The sequence below is a fragment of the Lissotriton vulgaris genome, chromosome 8 (genome assembly GCF_964263255.1).
Source record: "Lissotriton vulgaris chromosome 8, aLisVul1.2, whole genome shotgun sequence".
NCBI lineage: Eukaryota > Metazoa > Chordata > Amphibia > Caudata > Salamandridae > Lissotriton > Lissotriton vulgaris.
Window position 1 is genome coordinate 328,661,306 of NC_141696.1, and position 16,659 is coordinate 328,677,964.

The 16,659-nt window shown below is 45.6% G+C and overlaps 1 protein-coding gene across 2 annotated transcripts in view; it reads right to left on the reverse strand.

Moving 5' to 3' along the window:
- The window catches only part of CHD1L (chromodomain helicase DNA binding protein 1 like), a 392,592-nt gene that overhangs the window by 339,164 nt on the left and 36,769 nt on the right, over positions 1-16,659 (reverse strand). For both annotated transcript variants that reach the window (XM_086934085.1, XM_086934086.1), the window contains exon 4: positions 1,686-1,800. In XM_086934085.1, the coding sequence (XP_086790211.1) occupies positions 1,686-1,800 (115 nt within the window). The remainder of the gene's footprint in view (positions 1-1,685; positions 1,801-16,659) is intronic.

Sequence of the window (16,659 nt, forward strand, 5' to 3'; positions counted from 1 at the left end):
ATGGGTACCTTCCTCCATATTCTATGGGAATGCCCAGAGGTGGTATCATTCTGGAACCGTGTGCATGTTGTCATGAAGGAAGTTACGGGAGTTTTGTTGTTGCCTGAGGCCCGACGGTGTTTGTTGAATGTGTGGGAACCTAATGATTACAACGTGGCGCAGACACAATGGGTCACTCTTGGGAATATGGTGGCTAAGAGGGACATTGCGCAGTTATGGGGGTCTCAGAGGGCACCTAGGGTCTCAGCTTGGACAGAGAACATGGACTGGTGAATGTTTCGGGAAAAAAAACTGTATGTTGCACGGGGCAGGCCCAAAAAGTGGGGCAGAATATGGAACCAGTGGAACCTGTATCACGGGGAGATCTGTACTCCTCCTCTCGTAAATATCCCGGAGATGCCGCAATCCCCATAGCCTGGTGTTCCTTCTACCGTGTTGAGCTTCGTTGCTTCCATGATTGCTTACTCTCTGTTCCCCCCTCCCCCATCCTTTTAATTGCTTCATTTACTGACCTTCATATAACTTCTCAGATGCGGCTCTCCCCTTCCTGGGTGGGACACTTCACATAAAATTCCTGTTTTGCCTCGTTTTTTCTATGGTTTGCAGTTTCTTTTTTCCTTTTTTGTTTATTTATATATATTAAAAAAGTAAAACCTTAATTTATCCTACGTCTTAACATATACTTTTATGACATGTAAGCTCATTCGCCGCCGGACCCCCGGGTTGTCGGCTGAAGTGCTGTGTAACTGTACAATACTATGCTACTGTTTGCTTTGGCGACGGCCGGCCCTTGTGGTTGTAGGCTCGCAAATGTAACATTATAATTGTAAATAAAGGTTTTTCAAAAAAGAAAAATATAGACGTGTCCTAAGGAAAGCAGAGGGAAAGGAAGAGAAATGTGTGTAAATTGATGTAACATTCTATTTTCCAAAAACCTTTGGTAACGATTGTTAAGTATTTAAGAATGTTACAATATTGTTAAATTGTATTGTTCAAATCATTGTCAAAGGTCTTGAATTTTTGGCAGGATCTCCCTTTTCATTTGCGGGCATCCCTGCTGGTCTGCACTGCTCTTTTTCTATTTGGAGATTTTTTTTGCTAGAGCACTTAATAGTGCACCTACTCATGTATTTGCACATCTACTTATATTTTGCGTTGGAGTTCCATTGACTTCAGGTTTATTTAACTTTAACTTACTTCGTACAAATATTGCACAGTCAAATTATTTTTTCTTGATATTGAACTTCTTGACGAGTGCACAATTAATGGGTTCTACTTGTAACACAAATTGTGTTCTCTCATTTGTTGCCTACACTAAATGACCCAGTTATTTGTTTCACTTCATTTAAAACGTAATCATGCACTGTTTCTTTTGCCAAGTTATGTGCCTACATAATACAATTTATTTTCTATATTCTATTTTTTGTGCTGGATACATTGCTGAGATACTTGTAACTATACGGACTGATAAATATAATGGAAAAAGAGACAAGTGAGAGTCGTTTTGGCAAATCATTTATACCATATTTTTAATTCACTTTGACTTAGACGATCCTGCAGATTGACCATTTTTGATAAGAGGAAAACGTTGACACAAGTACATCAAAAACAGGTTAACACAAAATGGCTGAAGTATTGATTACAGATGAAATATAGCATCTGCTAATCAGTTTCTCACTACATACCTCGTATGTAGTCAATACCACATGGAAGTCTGCTTTGTTTGATATGTTGTGCTGCATTTCCTTTCTTTTTTCTTTATCTCCTGCATATACAGCAAAAGTAATATCTGGGGAAAATCTGTAACAAAAGAAATGGAAAAATACAAAATTAGGAAACATACTGGTTATACATTACTAACTAAATTTGAAAAAACAACTAGAGTGCAGTTTTGCCATTTCATAGGGGCTTCTATTTGAATGGCATGAACAAAATTTTTCAGCTTCACTTCCCGTGTCAGGGATGTTAAGCATACTGTCGCCCTATCCAGGGCCGCACTGGGAACCACAACCGGCCCTGGCAAAGTGCTCGGCAGCCCCCTCTCCACTGGTGGGGGGTTGAAGGTGCCGCCGAGCTCTTTGCCAGGCCGGTTTTAGGCCGATTTTGGTACAGGGCCGATTTTGCAGGTATGCTGCAAAAACGGCCCTGTAACAAAAACTGCCCACAGGGGCCCAATACCGGCCCCCACTCGTGCAGCGCAACGGGGAATTGCCTGGTGCCCGCTATGGCCAGTCCGGCCCTGAACCTATCACTTAGAGATAATAGAAATTTAGTAGGGAAAGAAGGTGATCAAAAAGTCTTTTGACGTATAAACAAAAAAGAGGACGGTACTGAAGGCAAACAGCCTTCATTTTAGACCGCTTTATTTCTATGAAACAAGAAAACAATGCCCAGTCCTGGCTGCATTTGTGAGAGGGTCCCAGAAGGGGGCATGGCCAATTTGAGAGTGTAGCAAACGTGGGAAAAGGAGTGCACAAGGGATGAAGGAAAGGCCAGATGTAAATACAGGAGTGTGGAAGGAAAGGAAGGAGGAGCAGGAGGAAAAAACAAGAGTGGGTGAGGGTGGCTGGATGACTGAACAGCACACAGAAAAGGGGAGATAAAAGGAGGTGGGGGCGGGGTGGGCACAAGGACCACAAAGAGGAGAGGGAGGGTGCTTGCGCGCCTTGCCAGAGGGAGTGAACACACAAGCGGGACAAAGAAACAAGAAGCACACAGAGAGCTACATGCACAGGCCAGGAGGAATGGTAAAATGGGATTAAAAAGGCAGGTTGAGTGGGGTCGCTCCGATGCAGTGAAGAGCAGACACTCCAGCAGGAGGAAGCAAAGAGAAGTAGACAGACGGAGAGGTAAAATGGTTCCTCATGCTTTGCAATACAAGATGTCAATTGGAGGGAGGATACACTCATTATCCAGAAGCAAAAGTGAAAAAGAGGTACTCCTCCTGACTGGGCTAAGCCAGTCTCAAACTAATGGCTGAAAGAGGCTTGACTAAAATGCCAATGCTAACAGGAACCAGATAAAAACATCCATTTGAGTTTTGTTAGAGAGAATAGGCATCATTGACCGCTGCACTGTCAAAGCTCTGACTTAAAAGGGGTATTTAAGATCCACTCAATTAAAGAGAGCGAGAAAGAGACTAAATGCTCAGGACAAGCTGCTCAACCATTGTTACATTACAGGCTATAGGCCCTGGATCAATTGCATAATGTTACTTTCCATTTCGAAAGTGCACTATCACCCACGGGTCTCTAAGCGCAATTAATGCACAGGAAGTTCAGTTAAAACAGTTAAGAAATAGTCTGTGCAAAAAAAGCCTCATTTTCAAGCACTTCCTGAATTCAGACAATGATGTCAGGCAGAGAAGAACAGGTTTAAGTGAATGCCTGAGTTCAAGGACACCATACAAGAACTTCGCCTGCCAGACCTTTCTTACAAACCCTGGCGAACACAGGGAATTTCTCAGTAAAACTAGGGGATGTCAGTGGGCAGTATATCCTAATGCGTTTTTTTTTCATAGGAATGCATATGGTCATAAAGCACATATGTACCAAGCACAGCACCTTAAACCGAAGTCATTGTCTTCTAGGCAGCCAGTCAAAAAGTTGTAAAGTCAGTTTAGCCTGTGAACGTCTGAATGAACCAGTCACAAAGTGAGCTGCAAATGTTGCAGTGCCTGCAATCTATTTGAATAACAAAGTGGCAATTTTACATAGATGGCATTAGCTTAATCCAGATACAAACTGATTAGGGCTTTCAATCCTAAAAATCTGCCTTTAGTCCTGAGCACAAGTGAAATCGTCCTTAGTATTCTCAATTTGTGACAACAGGAGATGTTCGATTGAATTTAGGATGCCAGAGTAAGCTTTGAGTCGTTTTTAATCCCAAACCTCTTACTATGTTAACTGGTATTTGCTGTGTGCCTAATTTACCTAGCCAGTAATAGTGAACAAACAGATCGTTAGGACTATTGACTATCAGCACCTCTGTTTTCTCAGCATTGAACTTCAGTTTATTGCAACCTAACCAATCCCAAATAGGCAAAGTATTTCTTGAAACCCCTTGCCAGGCCCTGGACAACCACTGCTATCTTTTTGAAATATGAATGACATCAGCATGCATATATGTTTTGAATCCCATTTCGGGTAGCCCATTGGCCAGCGGTTTCATATAAATGTTGAACAAGTATGGGAACAGCGCTGAACCTTGAGGTAAACAATAGCAGAACCGTTTTCGTTGAGAGAAATAGGGGTTTATTTAGCACGACCACCTAGTACCTATTCAACAAGAATGTTTGGAACCACTTCTGCGCTGTACCGCCAATGCTGACTGCCCTGATCCAGTCCAGTACAATTTCATGATCAATCATGTTAAAGACAACCAACAAGTAATATAAATACACTGATATTTCCAGAGTCAAAATCTAACCTTAGGTCACCTAAAATGAAGCCTAAGGCTGTCTTGGTGCTTTGGCAGGGCGGAAAACCGCCTGCATCTTATTTAGATAATTATTTTACCAAGGATGGTTACTCAAGATCTTAGCTACAAAGGTTTCTCACGCTTTCTCCTCATAAGTTGGTAAAGATATAGAAAAATGGTCAGGCTCCCAGGAACCAAATAGCTTCTTTTAAAAGGGGCAAGATAATAGCGTCTTTAAAAGATGTTCCTATCAAGTCTGTCAGAGGATTTAATGTTGCATCCAATAACTTTTGAAAGATATCAGGTAGATATGGGATCTCAAGGACAGTCTGATTTCACTAAAATTCTTAAGTACATAAACTCACTCCCCTCCAAAGGTGTAAAGTAGGATAGAGTAGAGAAATAAGGCATCATATCCATGTTATCATGTGAAATGTTGCATTATGTCTGTGGATGAGTCACCCTAGGTACTAAGCTTTTGGTGCCAGTCAACTCTTCCACCAGCTAGAAAACAAGGTTCTGTGGCTGCATACATTTAACACCTCTAGGTCTATCCAATCAGCTGATCTCCTCCAAAAGTGATCTGCACTCCTTTTTGTCTTAGCCAGTCTCAGCCAGGTTGTACGACGCTATCCTGCATGCAGTTAGCATGCATGCCTTTACAATGCCGACTTTCGAACGAACGCGTCATTACGATGCATTCCTTTAGCACGCAAGTGGTTACAGCGACTTGCCTTAGGGGGCGGTGTTCTTTGGAATAGTAACATTTAATATACCAACTCCAGTCTGGGAAACAGTAGGGAAGGTGTTGACTTTAAATCCAACACCACTCCACCTATGCGCCCCCTTAAAGTAAAAGTCATTGTAGAACTTGTGTGCCAAAACGAATGCGTGCCAATGACGCGTTCATTTTATTGCTGGCATTGCGAAGGCACAGCGTGATTCCAGCTTTGGTCTAAAGCATGGGAACTCACAAACATTTTCGCAGGGGCCACAAAGTTTGGTCTTTGATGTGACTGAGGGCCGCACTAATGCCAGCGGTGGTCAGTGTAGGGGAAGCAAAGCATGTCCGTTTAGTGGCTGAACTCAATTGGGTAATGTGAAACCAGAAAACCTGGGAGAAATCCTGGCTTCTTCACTTTGCCAAATCGGGCAACTGTTTTATTTCAATGTACCTCCTTTTTCTGCATTATCCAATATAAGACTAACTCAAAATACACAACTTCAAGATGCATGCTGTTCAAAACCATCTCCTGTGCTTGGATGTAATCACTAATGACATTGGGAGGGGGGGGGGGGGGGGGGGGGAGCATGAACGTTTCTTAATTCGTGGTTGAAACCATCACAGTAAGAAAAATACTTCTGAATGCACTGCTACAATTTGATTTACTAAATGGAAATAGTTATACAGGTCAATGAATTTTGAAAAGACTAACATTTTAAATGTTTGCTGTCATTAAAAATGAAGGTGTTGCTACAGTTAAGGGCCTAGTTACTTCATTTCACTAACTGCAATTAACCTTTAAATAAGTGATGGCTGTATATTAAAAAAGACAAAAATTCATGTTAATGCCGAGTTGAGTTAACTGCAGCCCAGTGCTGCTGCTTCCCGGAAGGGGGGGGGGGGGGGGGGGGGGGGGGGCGTGTGTAAAGGTCAGAAGGGCACATGCGGCCCCCGGGACATACTTTGATTGTCACTGGTCTAAAGGACGTTTCCCCCTCAGCCCAGCCGTAAACCACACTGTTCGATTACTACATGTGGAGGAATACTACAAGGCACATACAAATTGATTGTTCTATGTAGCATGAGTGAAAAATGTCTCTGTGAACCTCAATAAAAATACGGGATCATAATACTTTCTGATTTCAGTGTTTCAATTAAGTCCCCTAGCTGGGAGGTATTCCAATTCTCCTCCAGCATGGAAGAGTTTGGAGTTACGGCGGGCGCACTCAGCGCAGCACTCAAGAGATCCGATCCTGCTCGGAGAAGTCAGGCTGCTAGCAGTACATCCGGCAGCATCACACAGAGACAGGCTCACTCTGAAGACTGGAGGGGTCGCGGTCCCCTGCGACTGGAGCAGCTTTCAGCTCACCACGATGCTGTGTGTCAAGTTCTCTACAATGGGGGGATTCAGTCCTTTGGCTCCGAACTGGAGTCATGTGAGGTCACATCATCAAACTTGAGGTCCTCCTGGTCCACAAGAGTCAGCTAGGAAGATCCGTTGGTGCGGCTTGTTCTGCCGGTCACAACCTCATTGCAGTCCCAGACGATGACCTAAGGCTTAGATGATTTTGTCCTGGCAGCCCACCCTCGCCATATGGGGTTGCCGCAGTACCTTCCGGATGTAACATAGACCCCCAGGTTCAATCATCCGCACCACAGAAGCCCCTCCTGGCATATGGGGTCCCTGCACAGGAGTTCACAAGAGCTGGTCACACAACTTCTTCACCAGTGGCCCCCTCTGGTATAAGAGGTCACTGCAACAAAACTGTGTGGGCTCGTCGCCCACAAAAGGCGCTCAATACTCGAATCTATGGAAGCCCTCCCCTGGCATATATAGGGGGCACCCAAAACAGTCTTGCACAAGGGTTACGGCCTGATCAGTGCACAGCCTAATTCACAAACGTGTGCAGGGAGTCTGCATGGTAGGGCTCTCCACTGGAACTCCCTCGCTCCAAAGCTCTACTCTTCCTCACAAGGCACACTGGTCTTGGCAAGCAGGCACATGCAGGAGCTCCAGGTTCCAGGGCAGGTGGTCTTGATTTCCCTAGGAGATGTCCCCTCACCCAGCATGGAGACTAGCAGGTCTTGACCCCAAGTACTGGTCAGTAGGAGAAGTCTTGGAGAGCTTTACCTTCTCACACTGCCCGTTTGGCTACTTGACAGAGGACTACTTTTTGCTGACTCAATCTCCCCTTTATATAGTCCATTTTCAGACCCCAAATGTTATATAGGGTCTGGGTCTTTGAAATTTTATGTTAGGGTTCTATTACTTTTATAAGTGGCACTTCTCCTTTTCATCTTCCTTCATGAAAGATGTCTGTCACAGTAGACACGACTCCAAAGCTGGTTGACCACAACATAATTCATGGGAGTGACCAGAATTCACACCTGTATATTAGTGTTGTAATCTCACTTGATTTGCTCCGCCCCCCCCCCCCCCCTTGCCCTCCTCTCCCTTAGTATAGCCCTGGCAAGAATGTGTGTAACATTCGACAGCTGATTTCAGCTGACTGGAACCTGTGATGGTGTGAAGACTTAATAAAAGACTCAAGAAAATCTAGCACCTCGGCTCCGCCGACCCGTGTGCCTTTTCCCGATATCCTGCCTTAAATCCTGCACCTCCGTGAACCCCACTTACCTCGGAGACGCTCCTACTCCCGCTGCGACGAATTCCGGTGAAAGCGGAGCGATCCCGGTGGTGTAGAGCCTCCGCTTCCATCCCGGCCTCTCGAGTGGCCACAGCAGGGACATCGAGTGCGGAGACGGCCGGCGGCGACAGCAACAGCAGCGGCCGCTGCGGAGGGGGAGGAGCCGGTGGACTGTCTCTACAGGCTGGCGCTGGGCTCTTTCATCGCAGCTTTTCTCGGCTTGGCTGCCCAGCGCGCCTTCCCTGCAACATTGTGTCGGCTCCCACACACTGTATCCCGGCCTCGCTGGAAGAGAGCCGGGATTGCTTCATTGTTGCACTCCCCCGTGGCGGACGCCATTTTCCGCGTCTGCAATCCTGTGCCTGCCAGTGGGGTTCCCTGCTTTGCCGGCTTTCTGATAAAGGAAGTTTCCCTTCGACCGGCTGCCTTCCCATCACAGTGCCAGCTGTGCCCTGCTGATATTGCACGGAATTCTCGGGGGCGGCTCGCTGACGAGTGAGGCTTGCTTTCCGTGGCGCTCTACAGCCGTGCGCACAAGATGGTGGCCGATTGTGCACCCCCCATTCCGGATCCTCCGCTGGGGCTGCGGGATGTCCTGGATGCAATTGTGGATCTGCGTATGACCTTTCACGACATCGCTAATGATTTGGGGGCCCGGCTCACTGAGATCCTTCCAGCTGGTCACGATGGCCCCTCAGCACTGCGCACTACGCCACATCCTCCATTGGTCGACGGTGGATCACCCGCTCTGGAGTGTACGGAGGCGACGGATGGGCGCGCCTCCGTGACTGCTGTAGTGCTCCTCAGCTCCGCCTCGGGAGAGTCCGGCGACACTGCTCCTTTGCTAGGGCCGTTGCTCAAGTCTCAGACGCCATGTTGCCCTTCTCCTTTGTTCTCTGGAGACTTGCTTCCTTGCATCATTCTGGACTTGCTGTTTGGGCTCCGTCGGGCTGCTACACTGGAACTTTCATCTGGTCTTGCACCCAGTTGTGCGGTATTCGGTTTGGCAGTGAAGATTTCTTGTGCCCCATGCCATCGAGCTCCAATCCAGTCTGCCCCGTCGCAAGCACCTCGATTTCTGCACTGGATTCCACGGGGGCCCTCCCCATCCACGTTGGCTGATCTGGACTTGGATTCTGTTGTCATGCCGGTTCGAAGGGGACAGGGCTGATGATGTATTCGCTTATGCTGCAACTTCCTATGTGTATGGCCGGGACTGTGAATGACACTTGTTGGAGGTACAGGTTGATTAGGTACTAGGTCGGGGCCTGGGGTTGGGCGGCCGTGGGTAACGTTACTGTCTGCTTTGGTGATATCCTGGGCCCTCCTCCGATCAAACGTGAATTTTTTCCTTCTTTTTCTTATCTTCTTCTTCTTCTGCATTTCGGGCACTCCTTTGGGGCGACAGACACACTGCTAGGGGGGGGTAGGCCGTAGCCTCTGCATGCGTGTAGGGTGGGGGGTTAATTTCTTGAACGTTTTAGTTTCTATGGGCCTCTTTTTCTTTCTTTTTTTTCTTCTTATCACTTTTATCCTTTATTTCTTTCTTCCTTATTTTCTTGGGTCAGAGGGTGGATTGGGAACTGGTGGGTAGCGATTGGGGGTCACTAGGTGACGGAATTCTTTTCTATCCTGATTTACTTGCTTACAGTCGATTGTTTTGTGGATAATGCTTGCTGGTTATTATGATGCTCGTTGCCCACTTCTGTCCTCATCGTATTGTTCTGACTCGGATCCTTCTTGACCTTAATGCTGTGGACTCATTTAAAAACTTTAAAAATTAAACCTCATTATCCTACTTCTCGGTGGCGTGATTATGTGTACTGTAACTTGGATTACTTGTGCCTGCTCTGAAACGCTGCTGAGTCGTCTAATTGCTTGCTGATGTGCCTTTTATTGTCGAGGCCGGCCTGTGGGTTGTAGGCCCGTATTTGTTTGCACATACTGTCCAATAAAGGTTTTCAGAAAAAAAAAAAAAAAGAAAAAAAAGACTCAAGAAAAGAAAAGTTAAAACAAGAAAAGAAAAGTTAAAAGAGCAACGAAGAACCCCAAGCAGGGGAAAAGAGGGTGTAATCAAACAACTTCGAAACAGAAAGAGAACACGGCAGCGTCAAAATCTATAAAGGAGTTTGTGAGGAAACACTACAAATCAACAGATCCAGTGATAACATCGGAACACGACGGAGAAAGAGAGGAAAATGGTGGGGAGACTGGTGAAAAGTCAGGAACGACAGTAGCAAACCAGATATGGATAGATACGGAAGAACACCATGAAGAAGAAGCCCTCGACATTGAGGAGGGAAGGGAGATCCCCAAATCGGTAAACCAGACTCTCCAGAGCCAAAATCACCACATATCAGCGCCTCTTCTATCATCCTCCCCAAAAATGTTCTCGCTGCAATCATCAGGGAATGAAGGGCAAAGGGGAAACGAAAGTCAGAACCAGAGTTACGTGTGGGGAGGCGCGCCAGATCAACTCTCGCAGCACCACAAAATGAAAAAATTTCCACTACAGCAAGATGGCACAAGTACTGGTCACCAGGAAAACTCAGATAGAAACAATACTCAGGATTCGGAGCTTTCGGTAACACCTACATCATCTCTGATGGAACTAATATTGATGTTGCAGAAGGTATTACAAGGAATCCTTGAAGTAACACTTGCAAACAACGGAGTGATGAAAGCCCAGAAACAACATCTAAAAAAAAAAAAATCGAGGAAGAACTAGTGGAGATAAAGAGCCAAATGCCAAGCATGTTAAGGCCATTAGCTACAGTACCACCCATCGAGGAAAGCGCAGAAAATGAACCAACAGAGGAAATCATGGTAAACCTCGATAGGACTCTTCATCCTATAGAGCAATCTATAACAAAGGATTCTGCAGAGGCCCTAGACAACGTTTACATCTCGAGAAGACCTATGTTGATAAAAAGGCGTGGGTATGCAGCGGCCGCAGCCAGGAATAGGGCTGAGAAGAACAGACAACCAAAGCCATCAAGAAAGAGAAAAGGGAAGAAAACGGCGGGGGGGCACAGTCGGGATTAAACCCTTCAGCCCCGATCTACATACCAAACAGTCACTTGCAATCAGAGGCTAAACCAACAAAGTCCCGGACAGAATCAAGGAAAAATCAGAGAAGTAAGGAGGCAAATGAGAAACCCGCATCTAACCGCATTATGAAGCAGAAAGTAGGGATAACACCCGAACTATCCAATGGCCATAGGCCAGTTAGCTCACAGGCTCAGGCACCATCCGGCACGAGAAGCAAAGGATGGCAGCCAGGGAGAACAAATGTGAGTCAACATGCTCATGAAACCAACATGAAAGTACAAGAGAGGGAGAACAACAACAAATGGTTATATTTGGATCAGTTACCAGCAGGGAAAAAGAGAAAGTCGGTAAGAAAAACGAACCCCCTAAATAGGGAACAGATCTTAACCGCATTTGCAAAATGTTGTAGTTTGAGGGGAATCAGTACAAACGATCTTCAGCTAGTTGGCTTTGTAGAGAACAGGAATGGAAAGGAAATAACAAAAATCTCACTTCATTCAGACTTGGTAAAAAGGGCAATCCTGAAAGCCTCCAATGAGATAAACCAACAAGGAATAAGGATCATTCCTGAGAGAGAAATAAAAACCCCTACAGACAATACCTTTCTAAAACAGCACGCTGGTTTACAGAAGAGACAAGTGATTCTTTTTAGAGAAATAGAAGGAAACCGCAGCGGCCTGAATATAGTAATAGACAACACAGGTAATGAAACCTCATGGGATAACTGGTCTTTATGTAATAGTCCCATGGGAGATCCCAATGAGAGCGACACGGACGACGAGGAAGAAGAAGGCGGTCTGAGTGAGGTAGAATAGGACGGGGGGGGGGTCGCAAAATCTAGGTCTCTTAACCTGGAATGTGAATGGGCTAGGCAATGAGCAAAAACGAGAATATATAAAGGAAATAATAAATAAAGTGGACATTGCCTGCCTTCAAGAGACCTGGACATGCGACGAAACCCCAATAACCGAGGGATACCTACAGTTAAATCGCCCAGCCACGAAGAAAAGCTTTGGCCGCCCATGAGGGGGCCTGATGACACTGGTTTCAACAAAAGTGCTGAGGGAAGTAACACCGTTGAAAACGAAATGCAAATGGGTTCAATCAAGTAGAATAGAACTTTTGACAGTGTAATTGAAACATAAAATGTTGACGCTAATGAATGTATATATGCAGTGGGACAATAGAGCAGAGTATGAAAAGGAGATGAGGTTCTTTAAAGAGGATGTTGACAGTACATTAGAAAATTATGCAGCAGATATAATAATAATAATGGGGGATTTTTACCACAAACTAAATCCTAAAAAGGCTGACCAATGGAATAGAGAACTGTTAGAGGTGTACGGAATAAACCCGGCTAGCTTTCCAATTGGGGAGATCTCGAAACAGGACTCAGAACTAGTACACGCCCTAGGAGGTAGGGGTCTCCACTGCCTCAATGGTAGAATAAAGACAGATTGCCCAGCAGGGAAGACCTTTAAATTAGGTCTACAGAATTGCCCTATCGACTATATGTTCATGCAAGCTTGGAATTTCCCCCAAGTTAGGGGGTTTAGGATAGAACAAAAAGAGGTGAGTGATCATAACCTTCTTCACCTAACAATATCTGGGGGAAGGAAATTGCATAGAGAAACAGTGATTATCCAGGAGGTTGAGTACCCTAAACGGGTGACGACACGAAGAATACCTGGAAAAACTGAAGGCCATGCAAATGAAAATGGAACCTGAAAATCTCGAGAAGAAAAATTTAGAATGGTTCATAGCAAAGCTAGAATAAGTGGTCCAGTGCCTAAGAATAGAACTAAAAAGGGACAAACATAATAGGGTACAACTGTTAAACCGAGGTAAAGGGTTTTCTGTGGAGTGTCAAACAAAAAAAAAGGAAATACGGGCAGCACAAAGAATGCAAAAAAAACTTCATACAAGAGAGACAGGTACATATAATCAAGCTGAAAAAAGAATTCAAATCAATGGTAAATGACGCTAAAAGGGCATATAAAGAGAAATGCTAGTTAGACCTGTTAGAATCAATCGAGGAAAAAAATTTAAGACAATTTTGGAAATTGGTAAAGGCAGGATCCGGAACAGGTGGAGAATTAAAATGCGTGGTGAGTGAGGCTGCATGGGAAGAGTATATAAGGGAACTGTACGGGGTAAGAGCTCCAAGAAAGTATGTAGAGACCAAAATATGGCAAAAAATATCAGAAGACTTAACATCTAAATTTAATGAAAAACAAGTAGAGCTTACCATAAGAGAACTGAAGCTAATCCGTGCGGCAGGACCAGACAATCTCCCTGCAATAATACTAAAGTCGGAGGTAAAATGGTGGGCAAGATTTCTGGCGCAGATGTTCCAGGTAATACTAAAAGAAGGCGTAATGCCACCCACTTGGAAGGGTGCCATAATTAGGCCAATCCACAAGAAAGGGAGCATGGAGGCTCCACAAAATTACCGGCTGATCAACCTCCTCGACATAGGAGAGAAAGTATTTTCAAAAATAGTATTGAACCAACTGAACGCATGGGTAAAAGAGTCTCAAATAGTACCCACAGAACAGGGAGGATTTAGAGCGGGCCACTCCACAATAGACCATGGATTTGCTTTATGGGCTATGGCAAAGAAGTCGACGGAACAAAACGGCAAGTTATGCTGCTGTTTCCTCGACTTCCGAGCAGCCTTCGATTCAGTCGATCGGGCCTGCCTATGGGATACTCTAACGAAGATTAATATGCCCAAAAGACCTACTGACCATAATAAAGGAACTGCACAGGGAAAACTGGGGGCAAGTCATTAGGGATACCGCGAGATCTCTGACCCCAAGAATACCCTTTGCTAATGGATTGAGACAGGGCTGTGTGTTGGCCCCTCAGCTTTTCTCTATATTTCTGTCAGACCTCCCGACCTATCTAGAGGTTGAGGGTAGTGCAAGCCCCAAAATGGATGGAAATAAGGTGTCATACGCAGACGATCTGGTAATAGTAGACCAGACCGAGAGAGGCCTTCAAAGAAAGCTTAACGCCTTTAATACTTACTGCGCTAGCAAATTCCTAACAATCAATTTAGACAAAACAAAAACCTTATGCGGTCTAAAAATGTTCAATAGGGATTATGGATGTCACATCGACCAATGCCAAGAGCTTTTGAGGAAATGAATTCCCCCCCCCCCCCCCCCCCCCAAGTCCTGTATGGAGCGGAGATCCTTTATTTGAGCGGTAAGGGAGCCTGGGACTCGGTGGAGGGGAAATGCATAAAAAGTCTCTTATCTCTTCCACAATCTTCTATGATACAAGCCATAAGAACAGAAATAGGCACAAAGGCTTGGGAGATACAAACACAGATGGCTGTAATCAGATTCTGGAAAAGACTAGAAGATCCTGAAGGGTAACAAGTAGCTCACTGGTGTAGGAAAGAAATACAGAATAGTGAGCTAAAATGGGCAAAGGCCTGCAGGGAAAGATTGGTGCAAATATGTAAAAGGTTAAAGATCGAAGTGGACCAGGAAACGTATCAAGTTCTTGGTACCAAGTGTGAGCTGAAGCTAAATGGGAAGGAAGTATCCAGAATGATTGACATAGATTATTTAGCAAAGAAGAAATCAGTAGCACATATGCTAAACGCTTGGTCCAACGAAAACTGGTTCCCCTACTTAGATATCCTACCCAATCGCGGATGCAGGCAAGAGATTCTGAGGCTGCGGATTGGGATCAACCCATGGTTAATAAACAGAGACCTTAAAGCAAAAATGCTAGATCAGCAAGGGCGCTGCAGGTGTAAGCTGGGAACTAAAGGAGACCTGTTACATATCTTACTCGATTGTTTGGCACTATTAGAACAGCGGAAACAGTGGCTGCGCCCGGTGTTCGTAAAACACGATATAAGAACAAGGGCGCAGGCTGACAACCTATTAACTGAAATCCCCACTAATGATATTGCAATTGCCCTTGGGAAATATATAAAGGTGGCCCTGAGTGCACTAAGAAATCAGGAATAATCTGTAATACTGTATGAAATTTTAAACCAATGAAAATACATCCAGTAGCAAATGAAAGGAATGGGTTTTAAAGGTAAATTTAAGTTTTAAGGCAAATGTAATTTTATTGGTGTTATGTATTTTTATAATGGTGCGTAAGAATTGTTTACTGGATTAATTTTGTTAAGGTTTTATGGTATTTGATGTGAATATTTTATTCTGTGATATGGTTATTTGCATTTGTTTAAAGACTATGGTCATAATAAACATACATTTGACTTGACTTGACTTAATAAAGAAAACCTTCTTAATTCTACTGGTACACCTCATCTTTACAACACTGGCGACGAAACACTGTGTGGGGAGGGTACCCCATCACCCCATTACGTACTCCAGTAAAGCCAAGTACTTTAAGAAAGATTTTTGACTTACCTGATACCTTCAAGTGTCGCGGAGGACCAAGATCTCCTGCGTTCTGCAATATCTCTGCTATGATGTGCCTCTTGCTGTATATTGAAGCTACCCTGTGAGGGTGAAGAAAAACGTTTCCAGTGCTGCTGCTGTGCCGTGCTGTTATCTGTAGAGAGTACTGGTCATCTTTTTGAAGGTGAGGAGAATGGAGACCCCTGCATCATAGTTCCCTTAGACTGACCCTGTCTTCCAGCGGATCAACGGACAAGAGGGAGAGCTATTTTATCCTTTTATTCTTCCTGGGGTTGCGGTGTGCAGTGGCCAACCCAGTCCGTGACGCCATCAATTAAGTCAGTCACGGGGATTTTATATTCTTTTATTCTTCCTGGGATTGCGGTGTGTAGTGGCCAACCCAGTCCGTGACGCCATCTATTAAGTCAGTCACTGGGATTTGATTAACTTTATAAGGGTCTCATACCGCGTCTGCTGCGTTCTGCCCAGGCCGGAACTAATAAAGAGGTCCCAGGAAGAATAAAAGAATATAAAATCCCCGTGACTGACTTAATTGATGGCGTCACGGACTAGGTTGGCCACTGCACACCGCAACACCAGGAAGAATAAAAGGATAAAATAGCTCTCCGGGTGGTTGCACAGGAGCTGGATGTATTACTGGTGTCCCGTAGGGTGTATTCCCGGTGTCCCGCGAGGCTCTGTCTGCACCTGCTGTGTGTGCCCCGGCGGAAATGAATAAAGAGGCTGGGTGCTGCATGCGAGCCGGGTCATTCCCCGGTGCTGGGTGCCTGGACGGGAGCAGCGGTAGAGATCGGGGGTCGTCGCGGGAAGCGACGGTTCCTGCACTGCGGTCCTCCGCGTGGGATCATTTTGTGATAGAACTCGGAGGGAGCAACAGCGTGGGGTGGCATCCATAGTCCCACAGAAGCCGCGTCAGGCTTCCAACATCTTGCCGTGGAGAAGTGTGGCTCACTGTGGAGAAGTGTGGCTCACTGGTTAGAGCGGCAGACTCTGAAGCAGAGATTGGGCCCGGGACAAGGATTCAAGTCCCGACGCGGCAGGGTCTTGGGCTCAATGTCTGCGGACTCGATAATTCTCGCCTCGGCGCCTACTCTAATCATGGGCCCCACGCTGCAACTCTGGGCAATAGCTTGCTTAATCTCCACAACGGCCCCTACAACACTGGGATGCCTGGCTTCACCTTGGGGGTGCCCAGGAGGGGCATCTCACAGGGAGAGCCAGGATGGGTTTCACAGCGTTATACAGCGCCGGGACGCCCCGTTGGGGCAGTTGTGCGCTTTACAAAATACACTACATTTACAAAATACACTACAGCTCTTCCCTCAGCCAAGCGTCATCTCCGGAGGCGGCACATTCTTGGCGCCTCCCTCACAGAGACACCTCAGAGTGGCGCCTCCCCCTG